The sequence below is a fragment of the Budorcas taxicolor genome, chromosome 8 (assembly GCF_023091745.1).
Source record: "Budorcas taxicolor isolate Tak-1 chromosome 8, Takin1.1, whole genome shotgun sequence".
Classification (NCBI taxonomy): domain Eukaryota; kingdom Metazoa; phylum Chordata; class Mammalia; order Artiodactyla; family Bovidae; genus Budorcas; species Budorcas taxicolor.
The window spans coordinates 104,625,557-104,648,018 of NC_068917.1; the positions used below are offsets into that span (position 1 = coordinate 104,625,557).

The window sequence follows — 22,462 nt, forward strand, 5'->3', positions numbered from 1 at the left end:
CATTTTCATTTCTAGATGTTATGTGGTTCTTTTCATGTATTCATGGTCACATATGATGGTCTCTCATTCCGTCTCTTGGGTTTTATTCAGGCAACACCTGCAGTTTGTATTCTGAGTTCTGGGTCCCAAAACCCACATAGTTAGGTTTTTCCAGGAAGACTTTTTGCTTTTATTCCATTTTATTTTGGACTGAATCCAGTTTAGGCAGCATCCCCGTCTTTCCTCTGTGGCCCAGGAGTTTTCTACTTTGTGTTTCAAAGATTCCATATTTCTACAAGATTCTTGGAACAGATTTCAGTCATTCCTGTTTCAGGCTTGTTATCATCTCTAGGTAACTAGAGACCAGCAGATGGTCCCAGTGTAAATATTATATCCAGCACTCATTTACTCAGAGGTTTCTCTTCATTTCTGACCTGGGACGTTTTCCTTTTTATCATAACAGTTTAGTCACATATCTAAAAACATGCTTCTGCATGTGTGCTAAGTCATGCTAAGTTGCTTCAGCTGTGCCTGACTCTGCGACGCTAGAGACCATACGTAGCCTGACATGGGGTTTTCCAGTCAAGAATACTGGGGTGGGTTGCCATGCCCTCCTCCAGGGCATCTTCCTGACCCAGGGATCTAACTGGCATCTCTTACATCTCCTGCGTTGGCAGGGGGCTTCTTTACCACTAGCACCACCTGAGAAGCCCCTAAAACATGCTTTCAGGGTGCTTGTTTTAAGAAAGAGTAGAGAAAATTATAAATATTATATAAGAATTCCATCTGTGTATGTTTTGGCTTAGTATGTATTTTTGAAAAATCTCTGAAAAGATAAGTAAGAAACTAATAATGCTGGGAAGGTAGTGACGGGAACAAGACTGATGGGGAACAGAGATGGCAAGGAGACTTCTTTATATGAACGTCTTAATATTTTTAGTGATTTGAACCATGTGGATATATTACTGTTTCAACCAATTAAATATAAACTTGCCCCCGCTGGCCATCTAGATATTCTCTACAGGGTGGGTTTCTCCAGACATCTAGTCTACTATTTTGTTAGCAACGGAATAGTGATCATATTTGTGGTTATATAAATTTTAGATCATCCAGCCCTCTGGCTGAACCCTATAGATCAATATTTGCCAAACTGGTCTGTGGCAAAGAATCAGTTCTTTTCAAGTTTTCCCATCTGTCATGGACTGACACTTTGGTAAACTACAGTAAAAATAAATGACTGATCATACGCTTGGATGGCATGGCAATGCCAAACTGCTAGAAAAGTTTCTAAATACTTTCTCTCCATTTCATCACCAGCCAGTAGAAAGCAACTTGTGGACTGCTGCCACACAGAGCAGCGTGCTGTAGATGGTTCTCGTTACTTTCTGGCGTTCAGGGTTGTGGATCAGAGACCAAGACCACGCTGCTCTTTAAAATTCTTTGTGTTGCTTTATTTTTTTCCATTGTAGGTAGTAGCCTGCTTTTCTTTCCACAAAGATACATTATGGTCTAATCTGAAACCCGAGATATTTGCTGCAACACCCTTCTGCCTTAATTGGGGGAGTGAGCCTGTGACTAACTGCTATAGACAATTGGTACTAGTGAACTTCCAGAAATCACCCATAGATGAATAGTATATTTCATCTAACCTAAGATGCATTGATACGGGCATCTTCTTGATCTTCCAGAAGGGATGGTTTCCATGCTGCTAAGTCTGGGCTGCCATCTGGCTGCCAGCGATTGTAAGATGCTGTTGATTTCAGAGATGTTAAAATGTGGAAGAATGTGTCTTAAAATACCCTGCAGATGGCCCTGTGATCGTTCCAGTGTCTAATTACTGTGAAGTGCTTGGAGACTTGCATAGGAGAAGGAGGGAAGACACCTTTAGTGGCTTCCTTTAGAAACTTCAGCATTCTGCTGAAACACTCTTTATTGTGACGCACCTGACCTGAGCTGGGACACATTCTCTCTTCCCTAATTGGTAAAGCTTCCCTCTTAGGAGCGCTGTGCTACACCACCCTTTGGGCTGGAGCAGCTCTGAGAACCTTGGCCAGCTTATCTGGGAATCAGTGGCCCTGGTTTATCTTTCAGTGTCTTAATAGAGATTTCTCTCATCATTGAGGTTTTTTTTTTCCCTTACCTTCAGCTTCCCTCCATTCCATCACTGCCATTCTGAGCTTGTGAACATTGGGAGTTCTGCTAGGTATCCCATTTCCTTGTTTGCCATGCAGGCTGGCTTGGTAGTTCTTTCAATTAGTTGTTGTGTGGACTGTTACAGAAATTTCTCAACTTTTTCTGGTTACACTTCTGTATTTTTCTGGTGAAGATAGGGATTTTCCTTCTGCTCTTTTTATAGTTCTTTGGCCACCTTGATGGTGATTTGGGAGGAAAGGCAGTTAATGTGTGGGCTAATAACACTGTCATCCATTCCTTCACCAAGTATTTATTGAATGCTTGCTCCGGGGCTGGCATAGTTCTGGCATCTGAGAATACAGCAAAAAGCAACAGTCTTAAGCTCCAGCCTTCATTGGAACATTCACTCTGCTTCCTTCAGGTTTTCCTCACTGGAACCTTAACCTTGTGCTATTGATACTTTCTTTCCTTTCCAGGGACCCCTTTAAAAAGCTGCCAATTAATTTTGTTTTTAATTTAGAATTCAGTAATTTATTGGTAGCTTGATACATACTTTATATAGATTTGGCACTAAGACATTCTCTAGAAATGTATGTTAATATATGTATCATTTGCTTTTTAGCCGATTACACCTCAACAAGAAGGCAACAGACAAACAGCCATATAGCAAGCTGCCAGGGGTGTCTCTTCTGAAACCGCTGAAAGGAGTAGACCCTAACCTAATCAACAACTTGGAAACATTCTTTGAATTGGATTATCCCAAGGTAAGTGCACTGTTGTACTCATGCACTGAACCATAGCTTTTTTTTCTTTTTTTACTTATAGTAAACACAGAGGAATTTTGACACGGCATCAGGTGAAGTTATTAAAAATTTATAATGGTGTTGGCTTCATCAAATTTATGCTTTAGCAGTATTAATAGTAGTGGCAATAGTAATAATAGTAGTAGTTGTCACAGGACAGACGTGGGATTGAGGAAGGGGTATTAATTCCTTTTCTAACTACCCGTATGTCGATCTGAATTGAAAGTGAAAGTGTTAGTTGCTCAATCTTGTCGGACCCTTGGCGACCTCATGGGCTGTAGCCTACCAGGCTTCTCTATCCATGGAATTCTCCAGGCAAGAATGCTGGGGTGGGTTGCTATTCCCTTCTCCAGGAGACCTTCCCAACCCAAGGATCAAACCTGGGTTTTCTGCGTTGCAGGCAGATTCTTTTCCATCTGAGCCACAGGGAATCCCCCTGATCTGAATGAATTTGAAATCCCCGAGTAAAGCTCCTGGAACTCAGGCATTGTTGGTTTGAGTGTAAAAATCTTACTTCATGAGAGTTGCAGTGAAAATGAAAAAGGATATGCATTTATCCTTGTGGAACTTAATCTCACATTTCAATTTTTTAACTGTCATCCAACCCTTTCCCTTGTCTGTATTCAGCCACTCTTGAAACTTAGTTAAGAAATTTTTATCTCGCCATTCTTGTAGGATAATAGTCACGACATTTAAATAGTTTCTGAAGTTAGCTGTGGGTTTAAAGAGTTTCTTAAAATAACCCCAGGAACATATGTATCCATTAATTATGAACATGTGGGATGAATCAATAATCAATTTATTCTTCTGAATGAGGTTTTTTTTTAAAATACAATTTGGAGTTGTATTGTATTGTATTGAGTTGTATTGCTCTCCAGAGCTCAAGTTTTTCACTTAGATTTTTGTCACTTAGTTCTTTTCCACTTAATTATGTCATTAAGGTATTTATGTGGTTAAGGAGAAACTTGTTTGGACACATTACAAAAATGCATAATATTATATGCAAGAGATCGTTTTTATTCTTTTTTAGTTCACAGTTTTATTTTCTAATTATAAAAGAATTGTTAGTTGTGTAAATAGAACATTTAGAAAACAGCAAAAGTGCAGAGTACCTGCACTCTAAAGGAAAATGTTGGTCTCACAGCATTTTACTTGCTTTTAAAAGACCGAGTGCAGTGGCAAATATTCTACCAGCGACAAATTAAACCACTGAAATTGCACAAATCTGAGTGTGAAGCATGAGTTGTTTGTGTCATCAAGGAGGCATGTAGTCATGAAATGAACATTTGTATAACTGCCAACCCCAGCAGACTTTAATATTCTCTATTTGTCAAATGTAAACATTGTTTTCCAAAAGTACAGAAATATTTTTGTTCTAGATATAACTCTTTTTCTCTCTTAATTTGATGTGGAACCTCATAGGCCATTTGGAAATATATATGTGGCTTCCCAGGTGGTGCTAGTGATAAAAAAAAACCCACCTGACAATGCAGGAGAGCAAGAAATGCAGGTTTGATTCCTGGGTGGGGAAGATCCCCTGGAGGAGGGCATGGCCACCCAGTCTAGTATTCTTGCCTGGAGAATTCCATGGACAAAAGAGCCTGGTGGGCTACTGTCCATGGAATCACAAAGAGTCAGACATGACTGAAGCCACTGAGCACACATGCACACACACACACACACACACACACACATGCATACACACACAGACACACACACACACAATATATATGTAAACATGAAATTCTAAAATTTTGTTTAGTTTTAGACATATGCAAAAAGGTTTATTACTGATACTTGTTCTGAATTTCTAGGTTTAAAGTTTGGTGAGACTGTTATTATACTAAGTGCCCTAAAAGATATTTGTGCTTTAAATATCTTATAAATCTACCTTATATTGATATTTATTCCTTGGGAAAATTTTTCTTAGAAAAATATAATAATAAAAAATAAAACTCATTTTTCACAAAATCAATTATTTATTTGGCATCAGTATAAAAGAAGGCATTTAGAGGGAAGTTCAGCCATATCAGGAAGATGCAGTAATCTGCATCTCAAGTGGCCTGATGGCTTTACTTTAGTAAATTCCAGCCATATGAAAAATTTTAAAATTAATGATCTGCCGGGGTCCAGCCCCAGTGGATCCAGGGAATTCGAAGCAGGGACGAAGTCAGCATCCTAAGAAAGAACTATTTAATTAGAAATATAAAGAGAGATTAGGAAAGAATAGTGTAGTAGAAAAATTAGTGGAGAAAAGAGGATGAATAACTTGGTTTACACAGAAAACCAATAAAAGTGCGAGACAAGGAGTTTGCACCACCTACGTAGGCCACAGGCGTCTTCCCGGTCTCCTGAAGGAGTGGGGACACAAAGTGCCCCCCCATTCAGATCTTAGAAGCCCAGGCAAAATTAGTAGGCTTGGCGAGCCTCCGCGCTCCAGATGAGAATTCAGCCGGAAAAGAAGAGAATGAGAGAAGACCACACGGGGGAAACCAGTCTTTCCAGGAACTGGTCCGTTTCTTTATTTTCCAGGTCCATTTTTATACTTTTAGTTGTACATAGAGATAAATGTGTTCTCAGCATATCTTTGTTTTTACAAGGGTCTTACGTTTGTTCACAATATCTTCTGGTCTGGAGACCGATTAACATTTTATGGCCCCACCTTTCTATTGATAAAGGTTAATCAATCAGAAAACTTGTTTCCCCTTAAGATCTATTTAGTCTTAAAATAGTGATAAAGTTACATTCTTACACAGGAAGGACACAATGATTTATAACAAAGAAAGAGCAGTACAGTGATCTATAACAAAAGAGAAAATTCATTAACTCAAAATTCTAGTATTGCTAACATCAAAACTACTATATTTCTTTTTCTACATTCCAATTACATCGATTAATATACTCCCAGGTGCCTAAAGATATGGAGGCCTGGCGGCAATCATTAACTCAGCAATGAAACCCTTCACCAACATAATTTTTATCTTTAGAAAAACCCTATGCTAACTAAGACTTTCAAAATACTCCAGACTCTCTGTGCTGTTTATGGTTGAGAGGTTGTAAACAATCATGTACGTAGTAGCAAGAGTGTGGATAATCCTGTCACACAAGCTAGTCTGCCAGCAGAGAGGTTTGACCTGAGACACTCCTTTTATATGTAGGAGACTATTACCTGGAGCTCTAAGTTAATTTTCCAGAGAAAGGTGGTCGGGGATAGCCCCTGTTAATGTCAGAAGAGTAGGTGAAAGCATAACGCAGTAAGGCAGGCAGACTCTGGTTTGGGGGCAGATGCACGAGCAGATCCAGCGAGGCTCCCTGAAGGCCCGACTCACCTTTGCCTGTCGGGCCCCTTAACCTCATGACCTTTGCCACGGGCGGGATTCCTCGTGCTGGCTCCCGGCAATGATCAGAGTTATTAACAGATTGAGGTTATGGTAATTGTGATTTTCTTTTCTTTTTTGCAAATAGGAGATGGGTTTACAGTGTTGAAAGTCTGGTGCCATACTTGGATTCCTTATTGTCAATGATGACAATAAAAAATTTTTAAAGATTGAGAATAGGTTCAATTATTGAAAGATCAGCATAATACATGTAATAAAACTATTAAGTTTGAAAGACTAGAATTTTACCAGATAAATTTGAAAAATTATATAAACTATATAGTTCTTGAAAGTAAGTAAGTTGTAATAATAACTTGTCACAACTTTGAATTCAGAGCAATTTTCTTACAAGGTATCTTCCCTTCACTCAAAGGAAGCATCTATCTTTCACTCAAAAGTTACCCTAGGACAGATGTATTAACAAATAGTTCATTATTTACTCAGTGGCAGAGACTGTTCTAGATATTTGGGGTCTAAGTCCATCCTGTAACAGAACTTACTATATTCTGCTGTAATCTAAATATCATCATAACATTTTTCTTTAAGCATGTGTAGTTATTTATAAGTGGTTCAAGATATTCCTACTTTATATGCAATATAATTGATTAATATGTGTTAATATTTTTCTACTTTAAGAGAATATTTTACGTGGTTTACTACAGTACAGAGTTTTTAGTCCTAATATCTACAGGACTGAATCAGTGAGGAGACTTTTCTAATATTAATTTATATATCTAAATTGAGTATCATTTATGCATCTAAATTTATTCATGGGAGTAACATTTATGATTATTGCAGTTTCAGATAGTTCATTCTTAAATATCAAAGGACCAAATTGCAGTTTACAGATTGTCTATACCTCTCTTGGACTTAGCCTTTCAGTCATTTCACTGTTTGAAAAGCAAAAGGGAAATTTAGTTTAGCTATATGTATAGAAAGCTTACTAGGATGAGGCTAACCTCATCTACAATATTCTGGGATTATTTCTAGATTTTATATATTTATTACTGTGCCCATTTATAGTGGAATTTACTATGCCTTGTATTTCTTTCAGATTTATAAAATAAATGTTTTCTTAAAATATTTTTAAAGTATAATATTTTTAATAAATGCTTTACTTTTGACCATGCGTTTATGTTCTTTCGATAGTATAAACATATCTGAAAAATTATTCTTGTGTTAGCTAAGAAAACTTTTAACCAACTTACTATCTTGTGTTTACCAGTTGCAGTATAGTTGGCATGATTTAACTATTCAAATACAGAGATTCCTAGCAAATTACATGTTTGGGCTGTGTCAAACCCAGAGCTCAAACACAGAGCTGAAAGTGAAGGTTCCTGGTTAAAGTCTTGACACTTCAGAGAAAACTTGAAATCCTACCTCCAATTTGGTTTAAGTTTTGATATCAGAAACAACAAAGCAAAAGTTATTTAATAAGAGTCTGAACATTTTTCAGATGATGTAAATTGAATTTCATTTGCCTTTTTTGGCTAATAAGGAGGTATTTATTTTTCATTTGAAGTGAAGTTTAAGATGTATAATCAATTTTTCAAAAATTCTTCATCTTGTATTTGAATTTGGGAAGATTCCCTGGAGAAGGAAATAGCTACTCGCTCCAGTATTCTTGCCTGGAGAATTCCAAGGACAGAGGAGCCTAGTGGGCTGCAGTCCATAGGGTAGCAAAGAGTTGGACCTGACTGAATGGCTGATAGACACACGCACCTCCCTTACTTATACTCACACTATATACTTCTGAAAAAGTTGTGCTGCAGCCTGCTATAGCCCTTATCTTTCCATCAAGTAGATATCTAGTGCTATATTACAGTGTTTTCTTTTGCTGGGGAAATAGCTGAAAGTAGCTTTTTTAATACTATTTTATGGAGTTGTATTACTTGTAAACATTTTCTTTCACTATATTCACTTAAAACACCTGTATAACAGCATAAACTCTAAAAGCATAAAACTATGCAATGTTTGAAAAAACAATGAACTCTTTACAGCAAGTGTGACTGAGAGGCTCACTGTAGTAGGAAAGCGAATTGTTATTTACACTCTTTGAAAAGTCACTTGCGTGTGTGCATGTGTGGTCAGTCGTGTTTAATTCTTTGTGACCTTTTGGACTGTAACCCGCCAGGCTCCTCTGTCCGTGGGATTTCCCAGGCCATTTTCTCCTCTGAGGGATCTTCCTGACCCAGGGATCGAACTCGAATCTCCTTTGTCTCCTGCGTTGCAGGTGGATTCTTTACCTTTTGAGCCATCCGGGAAGCCACTTAACCTTTCTAATCTTCATCATTAAGGTCACTGCCTCTTGGAGGTTCAAGCAAAAATTTTGGTTGGGAAGGTGGCTGACGTATTATGGGACTTAGAGTCAACCTTTGAAGAAATTTTAGGGTGTGGCAGGAATGATGCTCATCCTGTTCTCAGATTTTTATCTGATTTCTGGAGACCAGTGGCTGTAAAATTGCTTAGTTATTTCAGTACCTCTCAGGTGGTAATTTTGGTCAGTCATCATGAAGGTAGATATTGGATGGAATGTGTAATAACTACAGATAGGAAGTATGAGGAAAGTGTATATTGCTTGCCCCTCTACTTAAATTATTAAGAAAACTTTTTTTTTTCACTTGAAAAAAAATCTTACCTTGTTAGCTAAACTTTCATTTACCTTAGTCCTGGTCCTTAAGTGCTCAACTATTAAATTCTATGCTGCCACTTTTTGCTGAGATACTGTATATTAGGTGAACAGTAACTAATTATTGCACTCAAGGCACTGTATGCATTTTTTCCACACTTTTTACTTGTGTATGCTTATCAATGGAACTAAAGCAAACAAGCCTTCCCATTACCTTCTGCCTTGTATGCTATTGTTTATTTAGTTATTTAGTTGTGTCCGACTCTTTGTGACCCCACGGACTGTAGCCTACCAGGCTCCCCTGTCCATGGATTTCCCAGGCAAGAAGACCGGAGTGGGTTACCATTTCCTTCTCCAGGGGATCTTACCCACACAGGGGCTGAACCTGCATCTCTTGCATTGCAAATGGATTCTTTACCGCTGAGCCACCTTTGCATTTTTTAGATCATATAACTTTGTTATCTTTTTTCGTGGACATAATTAACTTTCCTCCTCTGCTTAAAAATGTTCAGTCTATCTTAGAAAGAGAGTTTGGTAGGAAATTTGCTTTAGAGTCAGTGTGAATTTATCACCACTTTTGAAAAAAGTTACTGCTTAGAATACATAGCCCACACACTAATACAGGAACATCTTTATGTATGAAAGCAAACACTTTTGAAAAAATTTAGTAGTTTACAAAAAATCGTAACTTAGAGCTCAGGATTTTATAAACCTGGTTATGTGTCAGAATCACCTCAGAGATTCTGATTCAGAACTTTAAGGATGGGGCCCAGTATTCTCTTTCTGGAAAAAAACTGTCCCAGGATGGTTTTGACACAGCCAGCCAAGTGCTAAGGAATGACTTCCGTAATTTACTGTCAGAGTAAACATAGCTCTGAGCAAAATTAAATCCTGGGTGTTTTCATAGTTAAAAGGCTAAGCATGTTCTTAGGAGGATGCGTGCATACCTGTGTGTGTGTGTGTGTGCACACGTGTGTGCTTTCAGTCGCTTCCAACTCTGCAACCCCCTCAGGCTCCTCTGTTTTGGGGATTTCCCAGGCAAGAATACTGGAGTGGGTCACCACTTCCTCCTCCAGAGGATCTTCCCAAATCAGGGATGGAACCTGTGTCCCCTGTGTCTCTTGCTTTGGCAGGTAGATTCTTTACCACTGAGCTACCTGGGAATCCCTGCATTTTTAATCCAGTCAGATTCTATTTTCAGAAAATTATTATTCAACAGAAAATCTAATCTCACTTTGTCTTGAGAGAGTTTGGGAAAGCCCTTTAAACGTATCATAATGGTCTTTGATATGTAATTTTTAGCACCTTGATAAAATAATAGTAAGTTCAGAGACAAGGCTTCTAGACAGCAAAGGGTGTGTTCATTTCTCTGGCTTTCTGTGTTGCTTTTACACTGCTGGCCACCCTGTGAGCATTTGGTAGATTTTCAGTGATGATGGCATGGAGAAGCTGGGAATCCAGCCATGCTTCAGCTGTGGGCCCTGCCAATCTCTTCATTCTCTCTTTGGCTGGCAAACAGGCCACTTCTGGAGAAGTTGCTCTCAGTTAAAGCAACACTTGATAATCCCTTAAGTGTTTGCATCCATTATGAATACTCTCTTAACTTCTAAACTTTGTGTGTACAATTGTTTGTTTTTCTTAATGCTTTTTGATCCACCAGTAAGTGCTAATAATAAGTGATTATCTTTGTAAGAGGTTAATTTACATAAAATATGTTCTTTGACTAGTATGAAGTACTCCTCTGTGTCCAAGACCATGATGATCCAGCCATTGATGTGTGTAAGAAGCTTCTTGGGAAATATCCAAATGTTGATGCTAGATTGTTTATAGGTAAGTAACAAATTTTACAATAACCTTTCTGCTTTAATATATTAAGTATCAGTAATCTTCCTTGCATTAAACTATAGATTAGGGTCCTAGACACCATTAAAGTTATTAACATATTTGCTTTATGCATATTTGTTAGATATAGTGAAAGGTGTTTCTATCCTTTAGAGAAGACAAGTTATAAATACAAATTTTTTTTTTCATATCAGGGATTAACAAAATTATCCCAGATTATGTTTTACTCATCAGCCACACATGAGAATCTGTTATTTTTGTTTCTTTAATAATTTCAATCTATGGCCTTTTCTATATCTCATTGATTATAATTGAGATTGAGTGGTAGAATTCATTCTTATAATATTGCAAAAAGAATATTTTCCCCAAAACCTACAGACTTATTCTAAACGCTTGTTAGAGATATACTTGCTATTAAATGTTTATTAATGTTTACCGTTAACGCAAGCTCTGAATTAGAAAACTGAAACGAATGAATTTTCAAAGATAAATGATGTACTTTCTTTTTGAGAATGAATAACTTTTTTCTAAATATGTTGTTATGAATAATAAGCATGATGTTAAAGTATATTTGTTTTAATTATTAAATATGCAAGTACTTTTCACTTCTCTCTACTAAGTATATGTATAATAGAAAATATTTTCAATATGGCATGAATTGTTCACTGCTATACTTTTAAAATTTTAGGTGGCAAAAAGGTTGGCATTAATCCTAAGATTAATAATTTAATGCCAGGATATGAAGTTGCGAAGTACGATCTTATATGGATTTGTGATAGTGGAATAAGAGGTAAGGTTTTTTCTTACTTATTTTATAAAATTATTCATTCAATAATAAAATGCCAAGAGCAACCTGAAAATACATTTATCAATCATATTAGTTTACCTAATAAAGTAAGTGATTTTATCATTATTTCATGGTAGTATGTCAAATTATACTTACTAAAATTTTGAAGTTTTTTTATGCTAAACTAGAATGTTACACATATGAAAATGCTTTCATTTTGAAGAGAAAATTCCAAACATTAAAAAAAAAAACAGTTGTGGTACATTATACCACAACTGTGGTATAATCAGCTTTTTCATGGGTCTAAGTTTTCTCTTATTCAAGTGATATTCATATGCAATATACTATCTCATGCAAAGGGACAGAAGTTAATTGGTACATATTTTACTGGAATTACATGCATTTTTAGAACACATTCATGGCTTTTTACTTAGCAGATTTTTGCAGGACACCTTTTATATATTGAAATTATAATTTGTATATTTGGATTTTAAAAACATTTATACTTATAATTTCAGTGTTCCATATGATTCCATTATATTCTAATACCTCAGTTTTCTCAACCTCACCACCTTGGGTCTGGGTACTTCTTTGTAGTCAGAGCCGTCCTGCAGATGTTTAGCAGCATCCCTGGCCCCTACCAGTAGCACATATCTGCTGGTTGTGACGATCAGGACTGTCTCTGGACACGCCACCTGTCACCTGCAGGGCAGCAGTTGAGAAGCACTTCCCAGACGACTTGTATAAATAAGGTCCAAAAGCACTTTTATACAGTAGATTGAGTTCTTAAACACTTGAAGGAAATAAAAATGAAGACATGTAAAATCATATGAGATTTTTTTTCTCTTTAAAAATGGGACAATGATTTAAATTTTATCAGCTTAAAATTTGAAAATTAGTAGTAAATGTGGCACTTCGACTTAATTAGATCATTACAGGACTAACAGTTCTTGGTCAGAGGTTAGGTTCGTTTTTCACATTTGCTGTCTTAAATTGTTTACTGTCATATATTTGTTATGTTTTCAGTGTACAAACCTCCATCAGGTATATTCTCATTCAGTTCTAATTAGCAGTTTTAAGAGAAAGAACATCTCCTACTCTCAGAAAGAGGAGGCTCATTTCCTGTGATTGCAATGCAGGAGCCAGAATGAACACTGAGGTCCTTGGAGTTCCGCTCCTGTACCTTTTCCACTAGGACACATTGTCCATTACTCCAGACTGGAGGTTCAGAAACAAGGACTGCTAACATTTTCAAGATACATCCCACCTCTGGTACATATTAGGTATTTAACAGCCTGCAAAGGTCCAGAATAAATTCCCTACCATATATTACCCTTTTTGAAATTTTCTATTCTACTCGGAAAAGTGATTGAGATTCATTTTATTAGACCTATATTCAAAGAAAACATTTATTAAGAATTTAGTAACTCACAGAATATATTACATTCATGGGCATTTTACTAAAAGGAAATTTTTTTCCCCTCTCCCTCTGTACCTTTTTCTTTTGCATCATAGTGATTCCAGACACACTCACGGACATGGTTAACCAAATGACAGAAAAAGTAGGGCTGGTTCACGGGCTGCCATATGTAGCAGACAGACAGGGCTTTGCTGCTACTTTAGAACAGGTAAGTACAATGCTTATAGATAATATGCTTGTATAATCAGATCCCTAATCTCCCAGAAGCTTGAGGCTATGCTGAGAGTTGGGCTGAGGTGCCTGAAAGTGAAAGTGAAGTTGCTCAGTGTCCAACTCTTTGTGACCCCATGGACTGTAGCCTACCAGGCTCGTCCCTCCATGGGATTCTCCAGGCAAGAGTACTGGAGTGGGTTGCCATTTCCTTCTCCAGGGGATCTTCCCGACCCAGGGATCGAACCCTGGTCTCCTGCATTCCAGGCAGACACTTAAACTCTGAGCCACCAGGGAAGTCCTGAAGTTAACTATATTAAGTCTGCTTTAACCTGCTGAGTGAGCGTCCCAGGTGGTGCTAGTGGTAAAGAACCCACCTGCCAGTGCAGGAGACGTAAGGGATGCAGGTTCAATTCCTGGGTCGGAAAGATCCCCTGGAGAAGGGCATGGCCGCCCGCTCCAGTATTCTTACTTGGAGAATCCCATGAACAGAGGAGCCTGGCAGGTTACAGTCTATAGGGTCACAAAAAGTTGGACACGACGGAAGTGACTTAGCACACACACAACCTGCTGAGTACTGGCAGCCTCAAGTTGAGAGCAGCTGTTTTCATTAGTGAAGAAATGCTTAGGGCCCCGGAATCCCTCCCAACTGAACTTCCTGTGCTCTGGCAAGGAACAGATGTGCCCAGGAAATGCCTTGTGGTCTTATTACCAGCTTAGCACAGTATATTCTTTTTCCGTGTGGTCCTTACTTTCAATTCTTGAGTTCAGTTCCGGATTACTGACTTACATAAAAGTATGTGTTATATAGTTCTTTCAAAGATGCAGTCTGCAAATTATACATCTTAAGTATCATGAAGTATTTCAGTACATACAAAAAAAAGGAAAATTGCTCATATGAATCACTGTAAAATCCACTTGATTTCCTTCTACAACAGATTTCTAAAATTATCTGAACAACTCGTGTTTTCCATTTTTACTCCACAGCTTAACAATATACAGACTTACGTGTAGGAAACTATAAGTTAGGAGGAAGTATAATGAGCAGAATAAATCAAAACACAAACCACTCCCAGAACCCTACCAGTTAGAGGAAGTTTCTATTTTAAAAAATTAGTTTATTTTAGCATTAAGACTTTTCCCCCTCTGTTTACTTTCTAAAAAGCAAAGTTGAGATTATACCAAAAGTAATTTGTATCTTATTTTAGTTACTTCATAAACTGTTCCCCATATCATTAGTATTATTTTATAAAAGCAATTTTTATTGGCTTGATCATAGTTTGTTATATAAGTGTATCCTATACTTCACCATTCCTGTACTGTTAAACATTAGGAGAAAAGACTTGTCTTAATGTTATAACAGAAGGGTATACAGTTTCAATCTCCAAATATACCAACCTGAAGCATATCTGTATTTATATTCTTTTGAATTGCAATCATTTGAGGGTAAAGGGTACAGTGTAGAAACTTGCATTCAGCCTTTGGCAGTGTGAATCATACATGTATGCATGCTTAGTTGCTTCCATTCTATCCCATTCTTTTGTGACCCCATGGACTATAGCCTGCCAGGCTCCTCTGTCCATGGGATTTTCCTGGCAAGAATACTGGGATGGGTTACCATGCCCTCCTCCCTCAGTTTAGGTTTAATCCCTGAAAGTCATCATTACTTAAAGTGAATGGAGATAGGCCCGAGGAATTATTCCAGTCTATAAAGAAATCATGGGAGCCTTCATCACAGTGCCCAGTCCTACCTCATTCCTAAAACCTCACTTAATAACTGCTTAAGGAATTAAGATAGGTGCTTTTAGTTTTAGAAGTTTGGTTCAGTTCTATCCCACAAATACTAGGGCTTCATTCCAGTCTGGGCATAGGTTAGGTAGGAAAAATCACGTTCTGAATCGTCTGTGATTATTAGCTTATTCTATGCCATGGATGTGATTTCTGCCGTTAAGAAAGATCACTTCTCTCCATTTCGAGGTGCTATTGCCCTCCATATCTGTGAGTTCTACATCTGTGGCTTCAACCAGCTATAGACTCGAAGTATTTGAAAAAAAAAGTTGCAAAAGCAAAATGTGAATTTGCCTTGAGCCAGCAACTATTTACGTAGTATTTACATTGTATTAGGTGTGGTAAGTAATCTGACAGATACAGATAATACACAAAAAGTATATTGGTGGATTTTTGGTCCAGGGCTTCTAGAACCAATCCCCCTAGGATACAGAGATGACTAAGTAGAAAGGCAACATATTTAAGACATAAATAATAAATAGGGTTTATATCTGAGAAGTTGGGTAAGTTTGGATGACCATTTTATCCTACCGTTAGTTTAGCAGTTTGCACTTTTGATGACTCCAAAGCACGTTATGAAAGGGGCAGTAAAATGGGAGACTATTAGTGTTCACCCTGTTTATGAAAAACACACTGAAAAATAGGGAATTTGAGCTTAGTGACGGGCAGGAAACAGCTAACTACAAAAATATACAGGAAAAGAAATTAAGAAATAGGGTTGTTCTTTTGGTTGACGTGCCTGTGAGTGTTGTGTGTGTATAGCCACGTGCATGCATGTACACATACACATATGTACATAGACCTGTGTGTATAGATGTGTGTACATTTATGTGAAGAGTATGAAAAGAGGATACATTGAACATGAATGTCGTATATCAGTTAGTGATATTTTCACCTCTGTTATTTAAATTCAAATTGTTTTACTTCAATAAATCTTTAAATCTTGGAGTTTTAGGAAAGACAGTATTTATTTGAGAATAAAATATACTTTTTACTCCACGAAGTACATACTACTTCTTTGTAAAAGTGATAATAACAAGAGTAGTCAATCAAATTAGAAATTACTGACTGCTTGCTATATGTAAACATTATTTTGTACCGCTGTTTATTCAGGTAGTTTATGTAAGAATAATAGACTGTTCACCCAATCATTCTTAAGTTCATTAGGAAAAGGAATTTATAAACATCATACTTCTAACGTAAAGTTCTAATTGTACACGTATGTTTCCGGTTTTGTCTTGGCAGGTGTATTTTGGAACCTCTCATCCAAGGTCCTATATCTCTGCCAATGTCACTGGTTTCAAATGTGTGACAGGAATGTCTTGTTTAATGAGAAAGGATGTATTAGATCAAGCAGGAGGGCTTATAGCTTTTGCTCAGTATATTGCTGAAGATTACTTTATGGCCAAAGCAATAGCTGACCGGTAAGAAAACTAAATTAAATTAGGTTGTTGTATTTTTTATTTCGAACTTATGTTGGCTTTTTCTGTTTCTTAAACCCGTGGATTAAGCGCTATTTTATTTTTTGCTAGTAAGTACAGAATAGTTTAATACTTTTAGAATGTAATTCCTGCTAATTATTCAGGTACACACTAATGAAGCAAATAAATGTTCTAATTTCTCTACATTCTTCAAATTAATGCGATTTCAAAAACAATATGGAATTTACTTGAAAAACTAAAAATAGAGTTATTATATGATCCTGCAGTCTCACTCCTGGGCATATTTCTGAAGAAAAGTCTTAATCTGAAGATACATTTACCCCAGTGTTCATAGCAGCACTATTTGCAATAGTCAAGACATGGAAGCAACTCACATGCCTATCGACAGATGAATGGATGAAGATGTGATCTGAATATGTAATGGAATGTTACTCAGTCATAAAAAAGAATGAAATACTGTCTTTTGCAGCAACATGGACGGACCTAAAGGTTATCATATTGAGTGAAGTAAGTCAGACAGAGAAAGACAAATATCAAACTCACAGATGTAGAAAACAAACTTAATGTTTACCAAAGGGGATAGTGGAGGTCAGGAGAAGGAGATAAATTAGGAGTTTGGGGTTAACATATATACACTACTGTATGTAAAATAGGGGACTTCCCTGGTGGCTCAGTGGTAAAGAATCTGCCTGCAATGCAGGTATGATCCCTGGTAGGAAAGATCCACTGGAGAAGGAAATGGCAACCCCTTCCAATATTCTTGCCTGGGAAATCCCATGGACAGAGAAAACTGGTGGACTACAATCCATGGAACCACAAGAATCGAACACGACCTGGTTCGACCTAAACCACCACCATCATTTATAAAACAAGTAAACAAGGGCCTACTGTTTAGCACACACATATATAGTAAGATATTATGGGAAAACCCCAAATGAACTTTTTGGCCAACCCAGTAAATACTGAATCACTTTGTTGTGCACTTGAAAACTATAATTGTAAATTAACTGTACTTCAATTTAAAAAATAAAATAAATACATTTAAACTCTTAAAAAATGTATGTGATTTGAAGTGGTTAAATTGAAGCTTCTCTGTGACTGTAAATTTTCATTATTATGAATGTAAATGTTTATGTGTTTTACAAGAATTAAAAGTATCAGTGCAGTCATAAAGCCAGTAGGTGAAAATTTAAAGAATGAGATTTCAAATTTTGAAATTTCTCAGTAGATTATTTGATACTTTGCTAAGAAGCTGCCTAATGATTCATGATTGGCTTAATCACACTTTTCTATCACAAAATAACACTCATTTGCTTTTTTAAAGGGGGTTGTTTCCTTGTGTGATAATTTACTGAAGGTGTGATCTTAAAAGTTGAAGTATGTTTTCAAACTTATCATCTGGTGGTGTTAGTGGTCCATGGTTTCATATTGTTTCTCGTGAGATATGGAATGCCACTTTTGGTTTATATTTCTTCTTGAATATTCACATACATATCCCCCACTACTCCTTTTTTGGTTAGTAGTGTTCAGAGACTTAAATACAGGCCCCACTCCATTTAGTACTTTCAGAATGTCTGTATTTTAAGTTTATTAAGCTGTGAACTGAGGGGTTGTAGTTCCTTCCGGTTCTTAAGTGGTACTGTCATGGGCTTCTGTAATGACTGAAATGTGTTTAAGTATGATACACCCTATGTAGGGTGCTATCCTAGGACGAGGCTCACCCTAAACACTAGCAGTTGCTCACTTTAAAAGAAAAAAAAAAAAGAATAGCTGATTTACAGTATTATAAAGTTTTAGGTGTACAACATAGTGATTCAGTATTTTTATATATTATACTCCATTTAAAGTTATAGCAAAATTATGACTGTATTTCCCTGTTCTATTCAATATACCCTTGTTGCCTATTTATTTTATACATAGTAGTCTGTATATCTTCATCCTTTTCCTCTATCTTGTCCCTCCCTCCTTCCCTCTCCCCACTGGTAACCAGTAGTTCTCTAACTCTGTGAGTCTCTTTTTTGTTTAGTCATTCATTTATTTTTTAAATTCCACATATAAGTGATTACAGAATATTTATCTTTCTATGTCTCACTTATTTCACTGAACATAATACCCTCTGTGTCCATCCACATTGTTGTAAATGACAGGATTTCATTCTTTTTCATGGCTAAGCAACATTCCATTGTATGTATGGACAACATCTTCTTTATCCATTCATCTGTTGATTGACAGGTTGCTTCCATATCTTGGCTACTGTAAATAACGCTGCTCACCCTTTATAGTAGTGAATAAATACATAACCTGTCATCCTTGCATGTATGTGTTCATGATCATAGCTCATTTTATAACTGTCTTAATTTTCAGAGGTTGGAGGTTTGCAATGTCCACTCAAGTTGCAATGCAAAACTCTGGCTCATACTCAATTTCTCAATTTCAGTCCAGAATGATCAGGTAAGTCAGCTGGCTTTCTTCTTTTTATACTTTATTAAAAGAAAAAGGGAATGAGGAGTATTTTTACATGGTCTTAACTTGGTTTAAAAAAAAAAAAAAAAGAAAAGTCAGATTTTGTTTTGTTCCAGAAAAGAGAAGTTAACTTCTTCATTAAAATAAAGTTAATGTCTCAGTATATTTTCTTTCCATTGTAAGCTTTCAAAAAACAGATGTTGAGACTTTGCGATTTTTTATGCTGACCTCTATTTTCTAACATTTTTACCCCTGGAATTTTATGATCTTAACTCATCAGAGTATAGGCCATGCAAATAAATTTATAGACATTTTTCTTTGAGACACTAAATAAATATAGAAAAGTGATTCATTAAATACTCTTTAAAGCTTATGTAAAAGGCCTTTAATGGGATGTAATGTTGATCATTTTGAGAAAAATTGATTAGTCTTGTAATCAGGCTGTTGTTTAAAGAAAATCCTTTTTTTTGTTTTTCAAGGTGGACCAAACTGCGAATTAACATGCTTCCTGCTACAATAATTTGCGAGCCAATTTCAGAATGCTTTGTTGCCAGTTTAATTATTGGATGGGCAGCCCACCATGTATTCAGATGGGATATTATGGTATTTTTCATGTGTCATTGCCTGGCATGGTTTATATTTGACTACATTCAACTCAGGGGTGTCCAGGTATGTGGATAGGTGTGCAAAGGTTGGAGATCATTTGGTGGAACTAAAATAGTTTTGATTTAGAAAAAGTTGAAAATATGTCTGAGCCATTTTTTAGCCCCCCAGTGAAGATTAAAATCAAATTAAGCATTAGTTTCCTTAGTGGAATATGGACACAAAATGGAACTTGACTTTCAACTTTCAGCTGGTTATATAGTCACTTTTATTAAGAATCCAAAAAAAATGATGTTGAAGCAAACTGACAAGTCTTCAAACTTAAAATATGTTAGGATAGCAGTTTATGTTAATACTGCTTCTGTTCCTAATGAACATTTTTCTTAACCAATATAACATGACTGTTATATTGTCTAAAGCCATTTTTTAGCCCCCCCGTGAAGATTAAAATCAAATTAAGCATTAGTTTCCTTAGTGGAATGTGGACACAAAATGGAACTTGATTTTCAACTTTCAGCTGGTTATACAGACATAGTTTCTATGTATGCATTTTACATTTGGCTGTGCTGGGTGGTGCACGGGTTTCTCATTGCAGTACCATCTCTTGTTGTGGAACACGGGTTTACAGGCTTCAGTAGTTGCGGTTCCCAGGCTCTGGAGCACAGGCTCAGTAGTTGTGGCGCATGGGCTTAATCGCTCCACAGCATGTGGGATCTTCCCGGAATCAGGAATCGAACCCACGTCTCCTGCATTGGCAGGCAGATTCTTTACCACTGAGCCACCAGGGAAGCCCCAAACTTGATTTTATGTGATGTCTTTACAGAGTTAGACGAAGTACCTCACTTTTTAACCGGGTCTGTAATCAGTCAGTGAATTACTTATGTTCCTACTTCCTAGGGTGGCACGCTGTGTTTTTCAAAGCTTGACTATGCAGTAGCCTGGTTCATCCGTGAATCCATGACAATATACATTTTTTTGTCTGCATTATGGGACCCAACGATAAGCTGGAGAACTGGTCGCTACAGACTGCGCTGTGGAGGCACAGCTGAAGAAATCCTAGATGTATAACTACAGCTTTGTGACTGTACATAAAGGAAAAAAGAGAAGTATTATAAATTATCTTTATATAAGTACTTTTAAAAAATCTACCTTCAGTAGTTTTATCACATGTAAAATGTTTTGGTATCTGTTCTTTAATTTATTTTTGCATGGCGCTTGCATCTGTGAAAAAAAAAAAGGAAGAAAAAAAAAAAAAACACATCTGTAGTCTTGGCCAAACGGTTATATTTTATTTTGTGGAAGTAGAGAATCAAGAGAATTGGTTCTAGGAACCTGGGTTTGGTTTTTGTTGTTGTCATTTGTTTTTTAAAAGTATATAAATAAATCTATATATAAATGAATGTTCTGCAACAAACACGATGACAGTATCCTTCAGTAGAGAAAGTTTCTTACTGGTGAGTACACTCTTTTAGAACATGTATGAGATGGCAGCAGCTTTGTTGGGGTGGTAAGAGACTAAAAGGTGTAATCCCTTTTCATGTCTAAAGTGAAAGCTATTATGCAGTGGAGCGCCCACAATGAGGTACTAACTGAGAAACTTTTTCATGCTTCATGCCTACCTCTTGTAGTCGTTGCAGAGCAAATATAAATTGTAATACGATAGCTAGGCCTTGCAAAAAACAAACGGAAAAAACTTTAAAAGTAATAATAACAAGAGAGCTGGAGTCTAGTATTTATATGAATCTGTGAGAAATATTTTTTCGGTCTCACCGCAATGAACCAAAAGTGGTTGAGTTTGGTTTTTAATTGTAGCCATGTCTCGAAGGCATCTTTTTGACCAACTCTTGTTGGTTCTGTCTTGAACCATTGTTAATCACTGTGCTGGTGAATCTTTCCTTCCCTGCCCCTCACCTGACCCACCCCATGTTTCCTTAACTTTTTGTCAGGGGCTGGGGGGAGGGGGGTTTGTCTTAGTGTGAGTGAATGTTTTGATAGTTGTGAGGAAAAATGCATTTCAGACACATTTCACACATGAGCTATTTTCTTACACAGTCTGTCTTATTGTTAAGAATGTAATTTCATGATACAGGTATTTAATATCTTTTTTAAGTAAATAAATATTCTAGCCATCAAGAAATAAATTGCAGTAGAGTATTAAGAGGGGACAGAATGAGTTTTACTCTTAAAATTAATCAGTATCAAACTAAGTCTACTGTGTGTGTTTTTTTTTTTTAATTCCTGTTAGTCTAGTCTTATTTAAATTGGATTTTTGTATTCCAGTTTGTATGACAAAATAGACTAGAACAGTTCCGGTTGTAAATGCATGCTCTGTTTCACTATTCTCTCCCCATCATGCCGCTAAACCCGCTTGTCAGGTTGTGCTTAGCTTGTGGTGAACTGGACTTGTTTTTGTTTTTTTTTAAAAAAAAAAGGCGAAAATGTAAGGGACAGTGCGTAAGCTTTTCTCTCTTTTTTTATTGTAGTGGAATTTTTTTGCTTTTGCTTCAGGAACGGATGGCATGTTGTCCCTATGAATGCCTGCTGCAGGGCTGACATTGGCAATATGGCAGCTTCAAACTTTTTTTTTTGTTTCTGCAGTTTCCATGTCAAAGCATAATGTGTCACTTATTAGCAATAACTACATATTTATATGAATACTTTTTCACTTCACTGAGCCAGTTTCATTTAATTGTGTAATGAGTATATACATGGTTTAAATGGCAGTGTATCGGTAAACCTGTATATACTGTGTGTACACATTATATGCAAGCTTTCTCTGGGCCAAACTGCTTCATTCTTTTTTTTTTTTTTGCCTTATGATGAATTTGTTTGAAGGGCATTTTCTTCATGAACAAAGGCTTTGATGCATATTCCTTTCTATGTGAAATGGGGGGTAGTATTGTTCCCTGAGGAAAGTTGCACAGTGCAAACCAGTCTAGTTGTGACCCACTCTATTTATTTGTCATTGTCATACAAGCTGAATTTT

At 36.7% G+C, this 22,462-nt stretch overlaps 1 protein-coding gene across 1 annotated transcript in view; it reads left to right on the plus strand.

The window, feature by feature from the left end:
- UGCG (UDP-glucose ceramide glucosyltransferase) overlaps positions 1 to 20,544 on the plus strand; it is a 37,271-nt gene extending 16,727 nt beyond the window's left edge. Inside the window, exons 2-9 of the mRNA XM_052644787.1 lie at positions 2,735 to 2,876; positions 10,649 to 10,751; positions 11,452 to 11,553; positions 13,066 to 13,178; positions 16,214 to 16,392; positions 18,775 to 18,861; positions 19,353 to 19,542; positions 20,374 to 20,544. Of these exons, the coding sequence (XP_052500747.1) occupies positions 2,735 to 2,876; positions 10,649 to 10,751; positions 11,452 to 11,553; positions 13,066 to 13,178; positions 16,214 to 16,392; positions 18,775 to 18,861; positions 19,353 to 19,542; positions 20,374 to 20,544 (1,087 nt within the window). The remainder of the gene's footprint in view (positions 1 to 2,734; positions 2,877 to 10,648; positions 10,752 to 11,451; positions 11,554 to 13,065; positions 13,179 to 16,213; positions 16,393 to 18,774; positions 18,862 to 19,352; positions 19,543 to 20,373) is intronic.
- Positions 20,545 to 22,462: the final 1,918 nt, after the last annotated feature.